General features: G+C 43.2%; 1 protein-coding gene and 1 pseudogene across 15 annotated transcripts in view; both read right to left on the bottom strand.

Moving 5' to 3' along the window:
* Nucleotides 1-1,913: 1,913 nt before the first annotated feature.
* LOC111171317 (uncharacterized) overlaps nt 1,914-20,208 on the bottom strand; it is a 41,045-nt gene continuing 22,750 nt past the window's right edge. For 10 of the 15 annotated variants that reach the window (XM_089906118.1, XM_089906117.1, XM_089906119.1 and 7 more), the window contains one exon: nt 3,675-14,070. In XM_089906118.1, coding sequence (XP_089762244.1) covers nt 12,178-12,864 — 687 coding nt within the window. In that variant the 5' untranslated portion in view covers nt 12,865-14,070 and the 3' untranslated portion in view covers nt 3,675-12,177. The other 5 variants (XR_016391719.1, XR_016391718.1, XR_016391720.1 and 2 more) reach the window with 5 other exon arrangements.
* Nucleotides 19,344-19,700, bottom strand: LOC149743831 (NOP protein chaperone 1 pseudogene; annotated as a pseudogene).

Genomic DNA, 20,208 nt, shown 5'->3' with positions numbered 1-20,208 from the left:
ACCTGCTTCCCTCCCTAGGCGCACATCCCAGCCCGCTGTCTCTGCCGTCGCCGAGGGAACTTGGGGTCGGAGGACAGAGAGAAGGGGTGCGATCCCAACATATCCTCTGGCACGCGGAGGCTGCCTCGTCCTCCGCACACAGGGGCCTGTCCCTGAGCTTGGCGGCGGGGCCCAGGGCCTCAGACGCGCCGGTGCCCTGGCCCTTCCCCAAGCAGAGGACCCGGTGCTCATTTTGAAAAGTATAGTAATTCCAAATTACTCTGTTGTGTAACAAGAAGTAACATAGCGTTTTAGATCAGTTATATTTCAACAGCCAACCAACAAGCAAAAAAACTCATCCAATAACAGTCCAATTTGTGGTCCACAGAGGCAGAGCGTGGGAAGGGGTGGGACTGGATGAAGGTGGCCCAAACTGCAAGCGTCCAGCCGAAAGAGAGATGAAGTACCAGGGATGCAATATAGCACATGATAAAGAAAATAAATACTTCTGTCTCCTACACATAAAACTGGTTAAGAGAATAAATTATAAGGGTTCCCATCACAAGAAAAACACATTTTTCTATTTCGCTAATTTTGTATCTATATGAGATGATGAATGTTCACTAAATTTAGTGTGATAATCATTTCATAACATGTAAGTCGAATCATTATACACTGTAAAGTTCCTCTGTGCTCTATGTCAGTAATATCTCAGTAAAAGTGGAAGAAGGTAAATGAATAAATAAAACGATGCCCCATTGAATCTCGATTAAAATGGATGCTAAATGGAATTTTAGTGGGCATGTGCAGCAGTTTTTGTATTCTCATAAAAACCATTATTGATTTTCAAAAGTGTATTTTGTAATTGAACAGTTAATTTAAAATAGTTATTTCATAATATTTTGAACAATTATTTTGGCTGTTAGAAATGGAAATCTATCTTTATTCTTCCCAAATCTTGCAGAATAGCTTTTCAAAGGTTCAGAATTTTGTAAAATATTTTTTTAAAGCCCAGTCTTTTTGACAATTTTTGGCCTTCCAAAGTTCTATCATGACACTGTTATAAATCTCAATTTTATTTTTTAAAGTGGCAACTTTTCTTTGTAAATAGTAGCAAGCATTTTGTAGTTACACAATTTGTAAACCCTTATGTATGTTTGATTTTCAATATCAGAAATTTTATATTGCAGTGTATTTGAACTGACTGCGTTAGAATGTAGAGTTCTACGAAGATAGGAACATTGTATTATTTACAATTTAGTCCTCATAACAAGCCAAGTTCTGAAATCCTGGAAGCTTTCAGTAAATATTTGTTAATAATTGAAAATTTGATAAATTAATGACTAAGGTATCTTGGATGCTCTCTCTCCTGATGACACATTTATACCATTGATTCCAGACTCACATTTTCTCTTTAGGATCAGATGGATGCTCTATGCTCTCTCCCTTGCTTGCATGTTTGTTTGTGTGCGTGTGCATGTACACAGACAGGAGCACAGACACACAAATGTTGCAGGCAACATCCCATGCTTTATAGACCCCTACAATACCATGCTTTCACCCATTAGACATCCGTGGACTTTAGGGTTATAATGAATGTTTTTAGACCAACAAAGTAAAAGCAATGTATCTGAAGAGGAGCCCGACCTTATCAGGAAGCCCCTACCCTCTCCAAATCTGAAAATGGAACTCTCCATGTCTGCAATGATTTACTTTATTTTATCTTACCTTATTTTATTTATTGGGGGTATAGTTGCTTTACAATATTGTGTTTCTGGAATGGTCTCCCACCTTCTTGATTCTGACATATCTATCTGTTCTAGGTGGGGGAAAAAACATTTTGGATAAAAAATTCTGTTGCAGGAATAAACCCCTGCCTGACTGAATTCTTGGAATTTTCATGGCCGGGTCCACAAATTCTCTAGGACTAGGACTCTTGTGAAAAATTAAATTTATTTGTAATTCAATTTTAAGTCATGAGAGGCACATTAATAGAAAATATAAATGGAATAGAATAATTGAAGCACCAGATTTTACAGTGTTTTGAGACAGAGGCCTTCTCACCTTGTGAGTTCATCAGTGTGAATAAAAGTTAAGGCTCTGCTGAAGTGTGTCCCACATTTATCACATTAAGCGTTCTCTCCAGTGTGAGTTTCTGGTGTATTTAAATATGAGGCTCCAGCTAAACTATCCTCCATGTTTATAGCATATATAGGGGTTCACTACAGGGTGAGTTTTCTCATGTCATCTAAGGTTACAGCATTGTCTACAAGCCTTCCCACATTGATGAGACCTGCATGGTTTCACTCCAGTCTAAATTATCTTATGTTAATTCAATGATGAATAAAGGCTGAAGGCTCTTCCAAATTGATTGCAAGCATAGGGTTTCTGTCCTGTGAGAGGTCACTCATGTGGCGTGATAGTTGAGTTCTATGTGAAATCTCCTCATATTTGTTACATTCAGTGGGCTCTTCTCCAGTGTGAAGTCTCTGCTATTGATAAAGAAAGGAAAGACTGTTAAAAGTTTGCTCACATAAAATTCATTTCTTTAGTTCTCTACACATGAATTCTAGGCTGCTCCCTCAGTGATGGTCTCCACTAACTACCCTCCCCCACCATGTTACTTATATTCACATAGAGTCTCACTTTGCTGAATTCATATAGATTTTTCTAATTTGTAGCCTCTCACAGCCATCGTTTTCTGATTAAGTTTTAGGTCTTCTTTATTTTTCAAACACTATATATACGAGCTACATTTAAGCAACTGCCCTTTTGAAACTCAAGGTACAGTTGTTTGGGGGGGAAAAATGGTTCCAAATGCAAACTATTCAAAAACCTCTGCCGGGCCAGCGTTTAAGTCCACTTTCAGTCAGATGGTTGGGCTGAATTCCTCTTACCCTAAGATCATGTCTCTAATGTGGACAGTGGGGTTTATCCTCATAAACTTACTATTGACCTTCAGATAAATGGCTTCTTCCTGAAGCTACTGTCTGTGAACATGTTTAAAATGTTGATCTTTAACACAGAGAAAAGGTATGAAATGGAGCAATATATAAGAAATTGGAAACATATTATAGGATATTGACAATTAGAATATATCTTTAAGGGTAAAACAAACGAAAAATAAAATGGGTGGGTTGTTGGCGAGATAAAGATGAGGAAAAGCACTGAAAGGGAGGGACTGAAACAATGGGTGCTGCGTTGACGTTTAGCACCAGTAGCCACAGAGCCATCCTTTCCTCTAAGGCCAAGGAATATGCAGGTTAGATCAATAAGATTGATACGTTCACAGAATTGTGACACTGTCGGAGGGATTTTTCTACACTGACTTCAACAAGATTCCAGAGACATTTCACTCAAATAAACCTGCAATTGACATTAATCCAGTTCTGGATGAAGTTCACAGTCATATGTCTTGAAAATCAGTGATTTCCTAAAAACATGCAGAACATTCTGGTTCAGGCTGCCCCATTTACCCAAATGTCCAGAGGTGATGGTCGAGGGTGACAGTACTGAGAATAGGTAGCTGTGTGTATCAAAAGCTCAAACCTGTTTGACGTCAAGTCCAATGTTCCTCTGGGCTGACTTGGCGTATGCCTTTCAGGTGCATCACAGAGATGGGCACACTCTGAATACAGAGTGACATTCATGGTAAAGGAGTATCACATGAGGGGTGGTGTGAAATAACCTGCACAGTCCACAAAAGAATGTTAATTCTGAGCTGACTGGCAATTAAAAAACGTGTACTTGGGATTTCATAAATATCCCTGCTCCCCGCTACTTTCAGTTAAATCTACGGACTTAGCACAAGACAGGCAATATACGTGTTCTGCCACTTATCAGCAGTGACTACAGGCAAAGTATTCCCCAATACATACCTCACTGTTCTCATGTGGGAAATACGTTAATAACCTCTCAAGAGAGTTGAGTGATTAAGTGAGCTGACATGACATGTTTGAACATAACAAAACCCAATAAATAAAAGCTACAGGTGAATTAGTCATTAAAAAGTCAGAGAGCCTTGATGCAATGTCCACCATTTTGTGTGAGTGAACAGACTGTGTATACAACTTGGGGTCCGCAGTCGCTGCCTACCTAACCTCAACACAGAGCATGCATTCATCACCAGATATGAGGACAGACGGGCTCAACTTTACAAGCCAGCGTTCCCGGGGTTGCCAAACTGTAAGATGATCCCCAACTGACCTTTCCTGTGGGTTGAGGTCCCTCTTTCCCTCCTGGTTTCCTGGGACCTCACCGCTTTGACTATCATTGTCTCTCCTGTAGCTTCCTCCTGTCATGCCTGCTCAGAGACTAATCGGAGACTCTCGATGGTTCAGGCCTCTCCAGGGCTTCACATATCGCCACAGTTTTCTAAGTGTTCCTCTACTACTATATCCTACTCAATGCACCAATTAAGGAAAAAATGCTTTCTGGAAAGTGCTTCCAGTTTCTGAACAAAGGTACCTAAACAGGGGGAAAATGGCTGGTTTGGAACAAGAATGAAAGGGAATATTTTGTTGTGACGTTTTAGAGTTTTCAAAATAGTCAATTGTATTCTCAGAAAATAGATTAAAAATTGGAAAAACAAAGAAAGAAAAAGCAAAATTGGCTCCACTGTCCTCTCTGGGCCAGTCCTGCTGAAGGGCTTCTTCTCTTTCTCCTGCCCCCTCAGCCCTGCACAGCCGTCTAGCAAGCATCTCTGACCCTGGACGTATTGATCTCACCTGTCCACACACCTCCTCCCCTGCCAGACCTTGAACTTCTGCTCTTGCTCATCCCTCCACTTGTGTCCATCACATGACAGAGCTCACTGCATTGCCGACTCGCTTATGGAGTGAGTCACACCCCCGTCAAACCCATGACTGAGCGGAGAGAAATACAACCTCTCATGTGCCCTCTTTACCAACACAGCTTTCATGGAGTCTGGAGCACGTCGGTATAAATGTTGGAAAGGAGACGTTTGCTGTATTAGCCCTTGCCCTACTCCACCATCCTCACAGAGATGCCAGACGACAGGACTAGTGCTCAGAGACTTGACTCCCACCAGGATACACTTAGAGCACTCAGTCCAAGTGGTGACACCTTTCTATCCACCGGAAAGAGAGTTACCATTTCAGGAGAAAAAAAAGTCCCCACTCACCTGGGGACACATTGCCAAGAACTCAGCTGCTAGTAGTCTCTCTCAGAGACACTGTTTACTCTAAGCAGGAAAGTCCAAGGAAAGAGAAGAAAGCCATGAGACTTGAATCCTATCTAGAGTTTTCAGACCTAAGAGTAATGAACACATAAATCTTTACCTGGGAGTGAACAACTACCCCACCTGCAAATGTGAACTGGTCTATGAGAAAAGAGGAGTAATCTTGTTTCCCACGGTCAAACTAAGCAGGCTTTGGCTACTGCTTCTCATAAGGGAAATATTAGTATCCCAAATTTATTTATTAGGAAATAAAAATCAAAGAGTTTTTAAAGGTAATTAACCCATGATATTCCAAGTTATTATTCAGTTTCCTCTCTCGCCCCAAATGCTAGGAGAACCTCCAGTGCACTGACCCCACTCTCCTAACATGTGTGCCAACCGTCTTCATTTTTATTCCAAATTAATCAAATCAAGTAATTTCAACATATAGTTATGAAGACCAACAATTTCCATATTCCCCTTTCCATATTCCTTCTAAATTCATCACATTTGCTGGTCAAGACTCCAATCTTTTAGGGCTCCAAGTACCTGCTTCTTCCATGACTGAATCTAACTAGGATATTAAATCTGGTGGGGTTCGCAAACCTCCCAACATCTTTCAAATATCGCTGGCCATTGTACTATATCTAGATGATTCAGTCTTATTCTATGCCTCACAAATATTTCAGACCTTCTCCATATCTTTTGATTTTTAATCGTTCTCAGTACTTTTGCCACTTTCCACAAAAGGGACCACTTTCTACTAGACAGATTAATCAAATAATTTGAGGAAATCCTTCAGCTCACTGTCACAAAAATCTACAAATATTCCTCACGGTTTATTCCCAAGCCCATAGTAAGAATTGAAGAATCATCTCTTCCTTGGCCAAGCCCATTTTCTCCAATTGTATTCTTTTCTCTCCTGCTTCCCTGGAAACTTCATGTAATTGATTATAATTTAATTATTATTTACCTTGGTATTAAAATACAAATGCTATAAAACCCTAAAAATATCTTCCTTGAATGTTTGATATCATCAAACAACACCAGTCCTTATATAAAGCCACACAAAACCACAGCCTGATGGGTTGTTGGTAGGTTAAACATATTTATATAAAGACTAATCCTCCAGCTGCAATTCTCTTCCCAGAACTGGCCACAATTCACAAAACAGTGAGACCTCCGGCCAAGGCATCAAGACTGCTTTTGGAGGTTTTTAGAATATTAGCAAATTAAAGGAATCTCTTATACTTTCCTTACATATATGTAAGTGGTTAACGTGTTGAGAAGGAAAAGTTTGTGTCAGGGAAGTTGTTCCTTGATTAGATTTATCCTGATTGGCATCCAGATTAAAGGAGTTATTTCTTTATGATTATAAAATATATGAGGTTATCAGATCTATTAACAGGAGCCCGCAGACAATTCTATGCCTGATTCTATAGAAAGAGACTAAAACTTTGAACTCAGGAGTGTGGTAGTTGTATACTCAAGTAAAGACACAAACGCAGTTTTCCCACACATTCTGTTTCTGGTGATTACTAAATAAAATTTTCCCCAGGAGGAATCAAAGTCATTTATTATTCAAAGAATTATTAATTTAAAGATAGTTTTTTAATTTGATTAAAGAACATTGGTCACAGGCCATCTGAGAGTAGATTAGGTTACTGTGTACATGGAATTTCTGTGCATTTACAATTCTTATGTAATAGTCAAGAGAAACTTGCTTTATGACTCTACGGTTTACTTTTCTGCAATTTGTGCAGAGAGGAAAACAGGAGAAAAAGAAAAGAAAAAAATGATGAGTAGAGATATCGTGAAATATTACGTGTGTTGCCTGTAGGTTCTATTCAAGACAACAGAGAGAGGAGAGTTACTTAGCTAGTAATTTAAAGAAGGAATCTCTGAGGCACTGACATTTAACCTGAAAGTGAAGCAGTGTAAGTGTAGCTGGAACTATGTATGTGTATATCAGGGAGGTGATGAACAGAGATGAGAGCGCTCATTGTAGAGATAAAATCGATGCTTGGTTCTGTTTGTGTGGTTCTGGGACGTTATGTCAATGACTGAGCCCCAAATAATTAGTGGAGCCGCTATCTGAGACTGCAGACGAGAGGAGTAGTAGTTTTTATTGGGGAGGAAGTTCCTGGCTTCTGTCTGATATACATTTCATTGTAGGTGTCTGCTTCCCATGCAATTATGGATGAGACCTCAGAAATGAAATCTAGCATTCGTTTTTATGCATTGTTATCATAGTGGTAACAGGAGAAGACTGAATAATTATAACAGTTTTCAAAGATGGTGTATATAGTAAAAAGAGAGAAGAGGGCTACAATGGAGTCTTGAGATGTTGAAATAGTATTGTTTGAGGAGAACTGCGCACAGTACTGGCAGGAACTGACTAGTTTAAAGGCAGTGGGGAGTTTGTGATGTCAGAGGACCTTGGAAATATAAATTTCCTGACGGAGGTCATAGTCCAATTCTGCTTGGGTCCAAGTAAAATACTGAGAAACATTCATTGCATTTAATCACGGAGAGATAACTATAATGTTATAAAGGTTTATGTATATGCAAGTCAGCAGTAACAGGGAGATCATCCCTAGTAAATCAGACTGTGGGAGGGGCGCCCAGAGATTGTCACTAATCCAGCACTGCACTTTCAGTTTACTTTGGAAGGAGGAAATTCATTGGGCAGGAACTAGAGATATATTGGTTCAGAGATTTTGTTTCAAGAATGAAGAAACTGAAAAAGATGAAAGGGAATGGACTGGGAAGAGATGGGTGTTCGCTGGTAGAAGAGCTTCAGTTTACAATTAATAATAAAACATCCTCCAGAGAGCAGGAGAGAAGGGGATACATTTGAGAAAAATGGGCTTATCGAGGCGTAGAAATGACTTTCAGTTTCAACAGGAGTGGCATAGCCAATGGGTGAAGATTCAGGAATAGGTGTTAACTTCATGATAGTGAGCTGACACATTTCTTCGAATATTCTACTTCATCTGCATGGTAGGAGGTGAGCACAGTGTTGAAAGTGAGGGAAGGTGAGAATTTCAGGGATTCAAAAAAACAAGGGGAACATTCGAAGTGTGTGCAAAGCATGGGAGAATGGTTTATGATCACGTCCTGGTAGGATGCCAGATATTTATAAAACTCATTGGGAGATACGTATGAGAGATGCAGCCATAGGAAGCGGATTTTTTTGTCATCTCTCATTGGGGCCTTGATCATCATCTGTGCTGAGAAGTCAGAGGGACCTGAGAATTGTTCCATAAAACTTAGGAGACATGGGAATGATCGGGAGGCTGGGTCAATGCACTGGAGGATTCCTGTGTTGGGAGAACCTAAGCACGGTAGTCATTGTGTGAACAGACTGGAGGGGAGGTGTTATGATAACAGGGAGGATTCCAACCACTGATTTGATAGGTGACATATCCAGGTGAAATTTGAATCTGGGATCCACACCTCAACACCAGCATATTTAGGAATTTGAGATTCAGAAACAGCCTGAGCTACGTTTGAATTCTAGCTCTGTCATTTCCTAGCTGCATGATCTTCTCACAGAAGCAAAATTTCAGAACCTAGCTTATGTTACTTGTTAAAAGGTAACTAATCTATAAGTAACAGGGTTGTACTAAAGATAAATGAGCAAACGTAGGTAAATCTCAATCACAGGGTCTCAAAAGGAATGTTTTCTCTTCAGGATCTCAGGATCAAAGGGTTGTGATCCACGCCTCTTCCTGACACATTATCAGTATTTGTCTATGCAGTAGTTAATGATTAACATTGACTTAGGTAGCACTTGACACTTGACACATACTTGGCTATAGAAAAATTATGAAATGAAGAATGTTTCTCCCCATGACATTTAGTAGGACAGAACTCCACCTACTCTTTCACTAATGTATCTGAAGGTGTCGACTAAATTTCACCCCAAATTAAACTTCACTCTATATTTGATGAGCGTGTCTGCCCTGTGTGGATTGTGGTACCCAACAGTGGGCTTATGATGTACGTACTCCTGCTGCTTTCCTGTGCAAGAGGTTTTTAGCCCTGATTTGTGTGACAAGACCTTCCAACAAGACATGAGTCCCTGGATTGTTTTCCCCACCATGAAGTAGATCCAAAGTGGCCTGGCCACATGTCCAAGGCCTTGGAGGGCAGCAATAGGGCTGAGGTTCTCATGTTGCCTGATTCCCACATGGGGAGGAACCAAGGTGACTGAGGGCAAGGGCATCCGGGTCGTGGGGAGAGGGCACAGCAGGGAGGGTGGGGCCTCTGAAGCACTGGGGCGGGTGTTGGAGAAAAAATCCTGGTGCGTTTGATCAAGGATTATTTCATGAAACATTTGAGAGTGTTGTTCTTTCTGTGGAGTCAACATTCCCCAACTGATCATTGTGCGGGTTTCCTGCAGTTTGGTGTAACTCCTAGGAACTGAACATTAATGAAATAACTCTGAAAAAGTACAACACCCAAGGATTTTCATGTTTTATGTGTAAATGAAAATATTACTGTCTTGATTATGTGCAGTAGCCTACACTGCCTTATTTTTGACCCTGGAGAGAGGGGGGTTCACCATATCTACACACGCCTGGGGGTTAGGTAATAGAGCTCATTCCCAGGTGGGTGGCTGGGGATACATGCCTGGCATGCCTAACAATGCTTTAAATGCCTGGATTCTCTTGGTTGATTTCCCTTTCCTCATCTTTAACTGCTCAGTTTTTCAACTGACCCTGCATAAGTATGCAGAGGCGGACAAGTGTTGGCTGAGTTCCTTACAATGAAACAACAGGCGAGAAGAGACTTATTTTTATTCTTGAATTGGTCCGTCTTTTGCCAAATGGTCAGGTTTCTCCTTTTGGCCTGGATCTTCTAAGTGCACCCATGAAATACTAATGCCAGTTATGTTCACCACCCTGTTAGGGAGACTGATGTGGAAATAATCTCCTTCCGTCATTCACACCCACTTGTTCCAGACTCCATTAATGCTGTGACTTCACAGAACACACGGGAGAGATTTTCACTAAAAACAATAAATACAGCCCTTAGGCTCAGTAAAGAAAAACTCCCTAATTACCATGTGAATGACTACAACAGCCTTAGGTGTGTGGTGAACACAGGTGATAGTAATGAGAGAAACAAGTTTGCAGACCCGGGGTGGGGGTGGAGGGTGGAGCAGATGTGAAAGGTGCTGGGGTGGAGGTGGGTGCTGGACAATAAAGAGTAATGAGGAATTATTGACTATTTCTAATTTTTAAAATATTAAACTTTTTATAGACTATATTTGAACATTTTTAAGTCTATAAAAGAAGATAAATAAAATTTCCTTCCTTCACAATAACTCAATTATCCTATGTGTACTTTTCTTTTTAAATAGTTTCCTATTTTATTTATTTTTGGCTGTGTTGGGTTTTTGTTGCTGAGCACGGGCTTTCTCTACTTGCTGCGAGCAGGGGCTACTCTTCGTTGAGGGACACGGGTTAGTCATTGCGGTGTCTTCTCTTACTGCTGAGCACGGGCTCCAGGGGCGCATGCTCAGTAGTTGTGGCTCCTGGGCTTGGCCGTTCCACGGCACGTGGGATCCTCCCAGACCAGGGATCAAACCCATGTTTCCTGCATTGGCATGTGGACTCTCAACCACTGCGCCACCAGGGAAGTCCCTCCCTATGTGTTCTTCACCTTTGTTCAAACTTGAAAATTGAATGTAACATATGCAGATTATTATTTTCCTAATTGTAACTGTGTATTGAGGAGAAAGTGTATGACAGACAGAATGAAATATAGGGCACTGGACAGGAAATGACGCATTAGGGAGCTCGAAGCCCTCACTCCCCGCCAGTAACATCAATACAGCCACCAGGATTTTTCAGCACAGGGGACCCAAGAAGTGGCAACAATGATCTGTTTTCTGCTCCCAGCACTCTCAGACCTGGCAGCAGTATGGATTACCTGCCGATATGTGTGTGTGCGTTTCTTTTTTCTTCGTGCCACAGCTGGACTTGCTGATTGAGCCTGCGTGTTTTTAGAAAGCAATGGCCATGCTGCGCTAACAATACAGTGGACCCTCCATCGCTCTTGTGTCTTTGGGTGTTGAGTGCACACAAAATTTGTATGATGGATCCAGGCGCAAACTTCCAGCTGTCCTCTTGGCTCATACCTGCTATGTCAGGGGAATGTTCTTCCCTTGGGAAATCAGCTCAAAGCTTTTGGAGAGAAAGGCTGCACAGGTGTAGGTTGGGGCGAGCAACCCTCGGCATGGACGACTGGGCAAACCAAGTGAATTGCTAAGGGTTCCTGATATGAGGAAACAGGCTGAGGACATAGGGAGGCCAGGCCTGCAGAGTGAAAGTTCTTCTTGCCTGTAGGTGGCTCTGGGTGTGGGTGGAGGAGAGATTGAGGGGCTGAGATGCCAGCTGCCTGTCCCAGGACTGCAGAAGGAGGGGGCAGAAAAGCAGGAAGTGTGGCTCATGTTTGTTTCTGACACACTCATCGTTCTGGTTCTTGACACCAGGCTATAAGGAGGAATTTACTCTTGTTTTGCAAAGTTGCTTTACCTATTCCAATCCTCTACTTTTCCATTTACTCTTTTCAAAAGATATATATAAACTCGCTATTTTCATTAGACAGCTTGTCATCAACATTTTATCCAAGTCAATACCTATACATCTAGCTCATTTAAAAAATATATCAATAAATCAAAGCACAAAGTGATAGTACTGTATTGTCTGAATGTACTTGAAATTTACTTACCTGGTCCCTCTCAATGGCTGTTTCCTAAATGTTCTGTTCTTAAGTAATACTGATATCAATATTCTTAGTACACATGTATTTGCACAAATACAAATGTTCCCACCTACCCACTTCTTGTCATTTGACTTTGCTTGTGGAATATGTAAAGATCAGTTAGGTGGTCAAGTTATCAATCGTTTCCTTTATGGCTTCTGGGCCCTGGTTTTTATGTTTTAGTAACATCTCCACTCTGCAATTACAGAATAAAATGTCGTCCATGTTTTCTATTGGTACGTTCATGGTTTCAGTTTACAGTTCACGCAGTCCATCCCCCTGCAGAATTTTCCTTGTTTACAGCGGCCGGCGGCCCAGGAATAGCGTGAAGAGCGCGTCTCCTTCGCGGCAGCCTCCCGGCACCATCTTCGCAGCTCCTCGTCCCCCGTCTGCTGCCGGGGTCGCGCCGTGTCGTGCCGAGCCGGGCGCCCCGAGACGAGCTCGGGCGTTTGCGCGGCCGGCACTGCGCCCTCGCCGATCGGCGATCGGGATCCGGCCCGGGGACGTTCGAGCTGGTTGTCGGGCGCCACCTGGCGGCCGCTTTTATATCGTCCCTTGTCTCCGGAGCTTCGGCGATCTTTGCGAGGGCTGACATTCGGACGGCGGGCGCGAGGCAGCGTTCCGGGAGGCCGGCTATGCGTGTGGCGACTGTCCCGGTGGTCCCGGGACATGGGCTCCTCCTGCGGTCGCTGGAGATTGGGTGTGTAGGTGTGTGAGGCAGTGATCGTTGCCGCGCTTCCTAGGTGAAAGTGAGGGTTGCCTGGCTTGGTCGACCAGCAACCGCCCGTGCCCCTCCAGCCACGGGAACTGAGCGGACTCGAACCTACCTGGGCAGCCTGCCGCGTTGTGTACGGAGAGGGTCTTGCGAGCCCTCCGGGGCGCCTGAAGCTTAATGGTCCGTCCTTCTGAGCCACTTTAGGAGCGTTCATTTTCTACCACTTCGGTCCACCAGCGTCCCACTCCGGACGTGGGGAACGCACCGGGCACGGGCTTTGAGGCCGTTGGAGGGCCCGATATGCTTGTTGGCTGGCGCGCTTGGGTCCCGGTCTCCGGGGCATGGGCGCTTGCTGCTCTCGCGGGATTTGGACGTGTAGACATGTGTAGTGTGAGGCCGGCGCTGCGCTCCCTAGAAATCGTTGAGTGGTGGGTCTGGGCGGTTCGACCGGCACTCCCTTGCGCGTGAAACGCCCACATTGAAGCACGTGGCCAAGAGAGGGTATCCATCCCCGGAGTCGTCCGTGTGGCCATGTGGTAGTACTTTCGCTTTCCTAGTGTCGCCTGAGAGTGGTTCAAAGTCTCCTACGGACGTGGACGCCGCCAAGTTTCCGCCGGCCTTCTCTCTTGATCCTGTTCGCCCTTATTTCCAAATATGTTTTTCTCCGCAGTGGGTAGGGCCCGAATGGCGTAACGCGGAGGCACTGGAAGTGAGACCCCTGCCTTCACGTCCTCCTTCACAAGGGACCGCGACGTCCTGTCCAATAGGACGCCCGGTGCTGCTTCTTGGCCGCCTTGGGGAAACGGTGCGTCCCGGTCCCGTCGCCGTGGTGGAGCTTCTCCCCTGCGGCCACTTTCTCCGAAATCCGCGAGAAGCGGTCATGGGGCTCCGCAGACGGTATTCCCCTGCAGGACGAGGTGCGTCTACGGGGTAGCGCCCGGCGTCCCACTTCTGTTGGCCTCGTCGGCGAAGCGCTTGTGTGGACCAGGTCCTCTCACCACAGGTGACAGCAAGGACAGCCTCGGGCGAGCGGGGAGGGCGCTCCAGGCGCAGCCACGGTCCCGCCTGTGGCTTGGTGGTCGGAGAAGCCTAACAAATGGGGAAATGGGGAGTTGCCTGGGGCGTCTGGTGATGGTCGTGAGGAGGCACGAGGCGATGCGCGGTCCTGTGTGGGCGCGGTTGTCAGAGGCTCCTCGTGAGAATCTCATACCGGTATGGTCTCTGAACGCGCGTGTGGACGAGGAGACAACTCGGGGAGAGAAATGTGACCTGTGGTGGTCCAGAGGGGATGAGTGCGGAGGGGTGGAGGTGCACCTTCTCTTCCGTGCCATCCAGATCTACCCCGGTGGTTTTGCCTCCATTTGCTTGTTACCTGGCGTCTGCTGCTGCAAGGACGACTAGATGACCATACAGCGTTGTCCTGGCAAACAATTTGTGACTTGAGAATTTGTTTGGAGATCCACTAGTGTAGACACTGGTGGAGTGAGAAATTCTACAGAACTGAAAATTACTATTGTCGTTACTCAACAGTATTGTGATTACCATTGTTTGTAATTAGTGATAAAACTGAGTAAAGTTGAGTCACACAGTAGCTGATTAATTGAAGATGATCAAAGGGGGGATTTCAGTATTTCTAAAGCCTGCTATAAATGGGCAGAGGGCAAGGTGGAGACAGCAGGTATGTGCCAGGTAAGGCTGTGACGGGTGTGAGAATAAAGAGAGGTGCTGAGAAGATTATGGAGGGTTTCTGAATGGTACAAGAGGCTGGGAAGCATTCTTAAAATGGGGGGGAGATAGATCTGATAAGTTGCAGTTTACAGAAAGAGAAAGGCTCATTGCTAGTCTCCACAGAAGGATTCAGCAACAGAGTATCTTATCAAATGCTCTGAGAAACACTCCAGGTTATAAATCCTTTAGAAACATACCCTACACATTCGCTAGCAGCAGAATTATGCATGGCTGCATTGTTTGTAATATACAGATTATTGAATAGCAGCGTTCATCCCAACGTGGATTGGCAAAGTGCATTATAGTACATCATCCATTCAGTGCACTGTCGTGCAGGAAACGATGTCTTGATAGAGGATAATTGGCAAGATACTGTCAAATGAATAAAAGCAAGCTATAACAACACCGTGCCTAGTGTTCTATTTGTGTTTTTAATTAGGGTGCCAAGGAGAAATGTATATTCATATTTGCTTGTATGCACATAAAGACACTCTGGAAATTTGCCGTGGAAAACCAGATACATGGCTACCTGTGGAGGGCAGGGGCTCCTGGGCAAAGAGGGGGAGGCGGTGCGGGGCACAATGTAATGCAATTTTCAGGATCTTCAACCATGTTACATGTATTACAACCTCTCTAGAAATCGAATTTTTTAAACCTCCAAGGGTTAAAATGCATTTACTATTTCTACCGAATGAGTACATGTCAAGTTTGTTTTACCACGGAGCTATGCTTTCTCTAAAATGTCTACTCGAGCCTTCCATGGTGATTTTGACTATTTTCCCTTACTTTGGTAGGAGACAAAGAAAACCAGTGGAATCATGGCTGTGTAGTTCATCAGCCCCTGCAGTGGTTCCCCTGCGTTTTTCTTTCAAATACTTGATACACTGTGTTTTTGGGTGGTATTTTCATAAGTTTTATTTGCAAGGAGGAGGATAGAGGAGAAATAAAGCTGTATTAGGGTTTTGCTAGGGTTGCCAGAACAAGATAGTGCAGACTGGGAGGCTTAATTTTCTCACAGCTCTGGAGGCTTTGAGTCCAAGATCAAGGTGTCTACAGCTTCAGTTTCTTCTGAGGCCTCTCTCCCTTGCTTGCAGATGGCCGCATTCTTGCTGCATCTGCAGATGGACTTAACTCTATGAGCTGAGTGTGCATGGCTGTGTCCTAATCTTCTCACAGGGGCACAGCTCTGGATTAGGGCTCACCCACGTGACCCACTTTAACTTCATCATCTCTCGTAAGGCCCTATTCCCAAATACAGTCACATTCTGAGGTACAAGCGTCTGGACTTCAATATGTGAATTTATAGGGTTTTTCAGTTCAGACCTTAAGGAAGCTGCTCCCCGTTGGTTGAAGCAGAAATCTCGGAGGAGAGACGAGTCTTCCCACATGGCCTAGAACTTCTTGACACAGCCAAGTCATGACCCATAAGCCTGATTCCGTGGTTTAACCTGTCTCTGTGACAGAGAGTTTAGGTCAGGGAATGACTAAGGAATTACGTCCTTAGTACATTGTCACTAAATATTTCTGCCTTTTAGAGGCCAGGTGTTCACAAAAGTAAAGAAGTTATGTTTTGCTCAGCAAGTTCTCGGCCTTGGAAGTACACAACGCACTGAGGAATCAACCTAAGTGTCTCCCATATCCTGAGGAGGCCACGGACACAGGAGCAGGAGACAGCCATTAGAGGCCACAGCCTCACTGGAAGCAGGTGCATCACCAGTTTAGTTCAATCAGATCTATGTTCTAGGTGCTGAGCTTGAGGAAGGTGTCAGTCCTGGGACACTGTGGACACGGTGCAAAAAATTACCTTAAACCCTGAGTCATACTTAAATAGAAAAAATGGGAGATATTCTTATTGCCTCCACTGAGCTATATACTTGGTGAAGGTGGTTATGTTATACATTTCACCTCTTAGTCTCGAGAAAATTCCACATGCTGGAATCCTGGAGACTCTCAATAAATATTTGTTACTTTAATGAGTGGTGTGTGAGAGAGCTGATTTTTCTTGAAGACTGTTGTCCTGTGATAATTTACAAAATCCAGAACACTTGGGAGATATGTTCTCCCTTAAGTATCTGATGGATACTGTGGACACTCCACCTAGTAATGCACATGCACAGACACAAACACATTGCTGCAGTCGGTCTCAAGTGTTCTATTTCCCTCTTTTCAAGCTCACAGACCAACCCTTTAGCCTTCTATATATATGGGCTTTATACTGGTTTTGTGTGTGTGGGTGTGTGCGTGCATCAAGAAAGAAAAAGTTAATGGATTTGAAGGGAGAGAACACATCATGTAGCTCCTGCCCTCTCTCAAGCCAACCCGACAGCAGATAAACTTAGGATATAGGCATTCTCCATGGGGACCATCTCTTTTCCCCAGATCTTTATTTTTCTTTATTTTTAAACATCTTTTTTGGAGTATAATTGCTTTACACTGGTGTGTTAATTTCTGCTTTATAACAAAGTGAATCAGCCCTATAGCCTGGTCCTTATTGATTAGCACCATTCTCATTGGAGGAAGAATGGAATTCGGGAGGGGTACCAAGTCCCTCTGACTTCCCTGGCTCAAGGTGCAGAGGGTGGGAGGGGTGCCCCAGCCCCAGCCCCAGCCCCAGCCCCAGCCCCTGCCCCTGCCCCTGCCCCCTGCCTTTGGTTACTCCCTGAAAAATAGGGGCCACAGCCTCAGCTGCAGAAGCAGAAGAGCCACTCCTCTTCTCTTTGCTTAGTGTTCTCATGCAATATCTCTTCCAATATTTTCACTTTCAGCATATGAATGTCCTTACTTCTAAGTGAGTCTCTTGTAGGCAACATATAGTTGGACCCTTTTTATGTCTATCTTGTCCATCTTTGTTTTTTTTAATGTTATTAAATATTCACCTATATTTTAGTATGAAACATAATTTTATTTCTTTATATTTAAATCTTTAAGACCTACATAATTTATCGTAGTATCCAAATTTGTTTAAAAACAGCCACCCCTGACTCTGTATATTAAATAATTCAACCATCTTACACTTAACTTAAAACGACATCCCTATCACATATTAAATTTTTGTTTTTCCTTTTCCTCCTATGTCATAAGAATGTCCAGAGGAACTGAATTTAGTTGACTTCTTTAACTGTATAGAACACCTAGTCGTATTATATGAGAAGGCCATGGCAGGAGAGAAATATAATTCTACACACTAGTATGTATTCTAGACTGACTAGTCTCTTTCACTGACCATCGAAGTTACACTTTCATATCCGCATGGATACTATGGCTTAAAATGCCCTGTACATCCTCAATATACCTGTAAATTCATTTATCGACATCATTCGGTGCCTACTGTCTACCATGCAACAAGCTAAGGGGTGAACCAGACAAATACAACTCTTCCCACAATGTGGCATGAATATTATCTGGTAGAAGACAATCCTTAAACACACCAATAATTCATCACAGCTGTGTTTGGTGCTACAAAGTACAGCATAATACCCTTTGCAGCTGAGAAGTCTCGTTTCCAGATCTGTTCACTTCTGCATACTTTGAGTGCACAGCCGATTTCCAATTCCCAATGAAAAATACCAGAAGGAACTTGGAGAATTATCTTCAGAGTATTTACAAGATGTCATAAGCTAATGAGAGGAGTAGGAAAAAATAGTTAAAACAAACCCCTAAAATATTAGGCAACAAAGTCTCATCAGCTCAATGCACTTGGGGACAGTCCTTTAAACTCTCAGGTCTATATCCTGAGCAAAGCCAGTCCCATGGCAGATGAGGTCCCAAACAAGTTAAATAAGATCAAGAATGTGGCAGAAAGGCAACTCCAATGCAGGATCATTTTGCCTTTTGAAAGGGAAAACCTGTTACTACCTTTTTATGTACTGTGACCTATTTTCCTAGGGTGTCCCTATTCTCTACAATTAATAGGTTTCAAAACTGTGGGCAACTGGAAGGAATAATTTTAATAGCTGAAACAAACAAAAAATTCCTTTATGAGAAAAAGAAAAAAGAAAACCAAAAAACCCACAAAATTTTCCAACCAGCAAATTCTACATGCACTGAGAGGCTACAGAGCCACTGACAGTGATTAAACCAGAGCACCAGTTTTCCAGCTCAAACTGGAAAGGATTTGTTTTTAAATTAAAGTAGATATGTCTGAGGGCATCTAAATATATAAGTATTTTCTTTGTAAAAAATTTCTCCCTCGGGGTGGGATAGGGAGGGTGGAAGGGAGACGCAAGAGGGAGGGAACATGGGCACACATGTATACATGTAGCTGATTCACTTTGTTACAGAGCAGAAACCAACACAACATTATGAAGAAACTATACTCCAATAAAGATGTTTAAAAAAAAACATTCTCCCTCACTGAACCTATTTTGATGGTAACAAATAAATGTGACTTTATAATAAGCTAAAAAAAAACCCAACATAAGTGTTCTGTTTTGTTTTTCCAGTACGCGGGCCTCACTGCTGTGGCCTCTCCCGTTGCGGAGCACAGGCTCCAGATGCGCAGGCTCAGCGGCCATGGCTCACAGGCCCAGCCGCTCCATGCATATGAGATCCTCCTGGACCGGGGCATGAACCCGTGTCCCCTGCATTGGCAGGCGGACTCTCAACCACTGCACCACCAGGGAAGCCCCAAGAGGCCAATTTAAAACAAAAACAAATGGGTAACTTGTATTTTACTTTAAAATAAGTTTGAGATTTCTGAAGTCTATGTTGATGAAAGAGGATGTCAACAAATTCACTCATCACCATACATAAAGTTAAGCTTTCTAAACTAAATCTCTTTAGCATGAGATCAAAAACAGTCTGCTCTTAGAAGATCCCCAAATGCTATCTCTTCCAACTCTTTAAAAGCTAGCTTCTTTCTCCAAGAAGCAAAATACATTCATTTTTGCAAACAAGCACCATAAGTATCTGAAATGCAAAATAACCAGCAAGCCACATTCTTTTTCACAGAATTAGCGGGAACTATCACCTGTTTCTCAGATTGTTTATGTCACTGTTTTCTTGTTTTTCACTGGCAGGACAGTCCAGAACCTCTATTTTGCCTTTTCCATCTTCTGAGTTAGGAAGCTTAATGGTATCGGTGGTGACTTCACCTTCAGAAGAGGTGCTATCATCTTCATCCTCAAATTCTGAACTGTCCTCTGAACTGTCTTGTGAATTCTCTTGTGAACTGTCATCTTCTTTTGAATCAGACTGATTCACCTCAAACAAGGCCATATCCATTTGCATAACTTTTCCGAGAGTGTCAATATTTTCAATATTGAAATGACCAGGTGGTGCAGCTGCCATCTCTTTCCTTAGCTTTTCGTTTGCCTGAGCCATCTGTGGGAGAAAGCTCTGTACTTGGTCCAATAGGGGACTCCTCTCTATCCGAACTGTTTGAAGAGTGGAATTCTTTCTGAAATTACGCTTGGAGTTGATGAGCAACCTGTCCCATATACCTCCGCGGCCGCCGCTGTCCTCCATCAGCAGCTCTCTGGACACCAAGACCCTGGAGCTGTCCCGGGAAAAAGACGAACAGCTCGTGTCTGGCAGGGATTCACCGTGGGCCTCCCTGCTGCTCGCCCGTCTTCAGAGCAGCCCCTCCAGGCCTGGATGCCGGAAAAAGGCTGGGGCCATCTTTATTTTTTAACTGATGAGTTTAAGCCATATATATATATATACATATATATATATATGTATATATATATATAAATTACTGATATGGAATGACATTTAATTGCCAATTTGTTTTCTGTAATGTCATATAGCTTTTCTGTCCCATATTTTCTCACATACTGACGTCCTTTGTTCTTACTTTTTGTACTGACCCATTTTTAAAATTAATTTC

Source organism: Delphinapterus leucas, unplaced genomic scaffold (genome assembly GCF_059928025.1).
Source record: "Delphinapterus leucas isolate spDelLeu-1000000601 "Yukka" unplaced genomic scaffold, BTC_Dleu_Yukka2 spDelLeu_asBTCV2_sq67, whole genome shotgun sequence".
NCBI lineage: Eukaryota > Metazoa > Chordata > Mammalia > Artiodactyla > Monodontidae > Delphinapterus > Delphinapterus leucas.
Note: the sequence above shows the minus strand (reverse complement) of the source record. Positions and strands in the feature narration are given on the sequence as shown.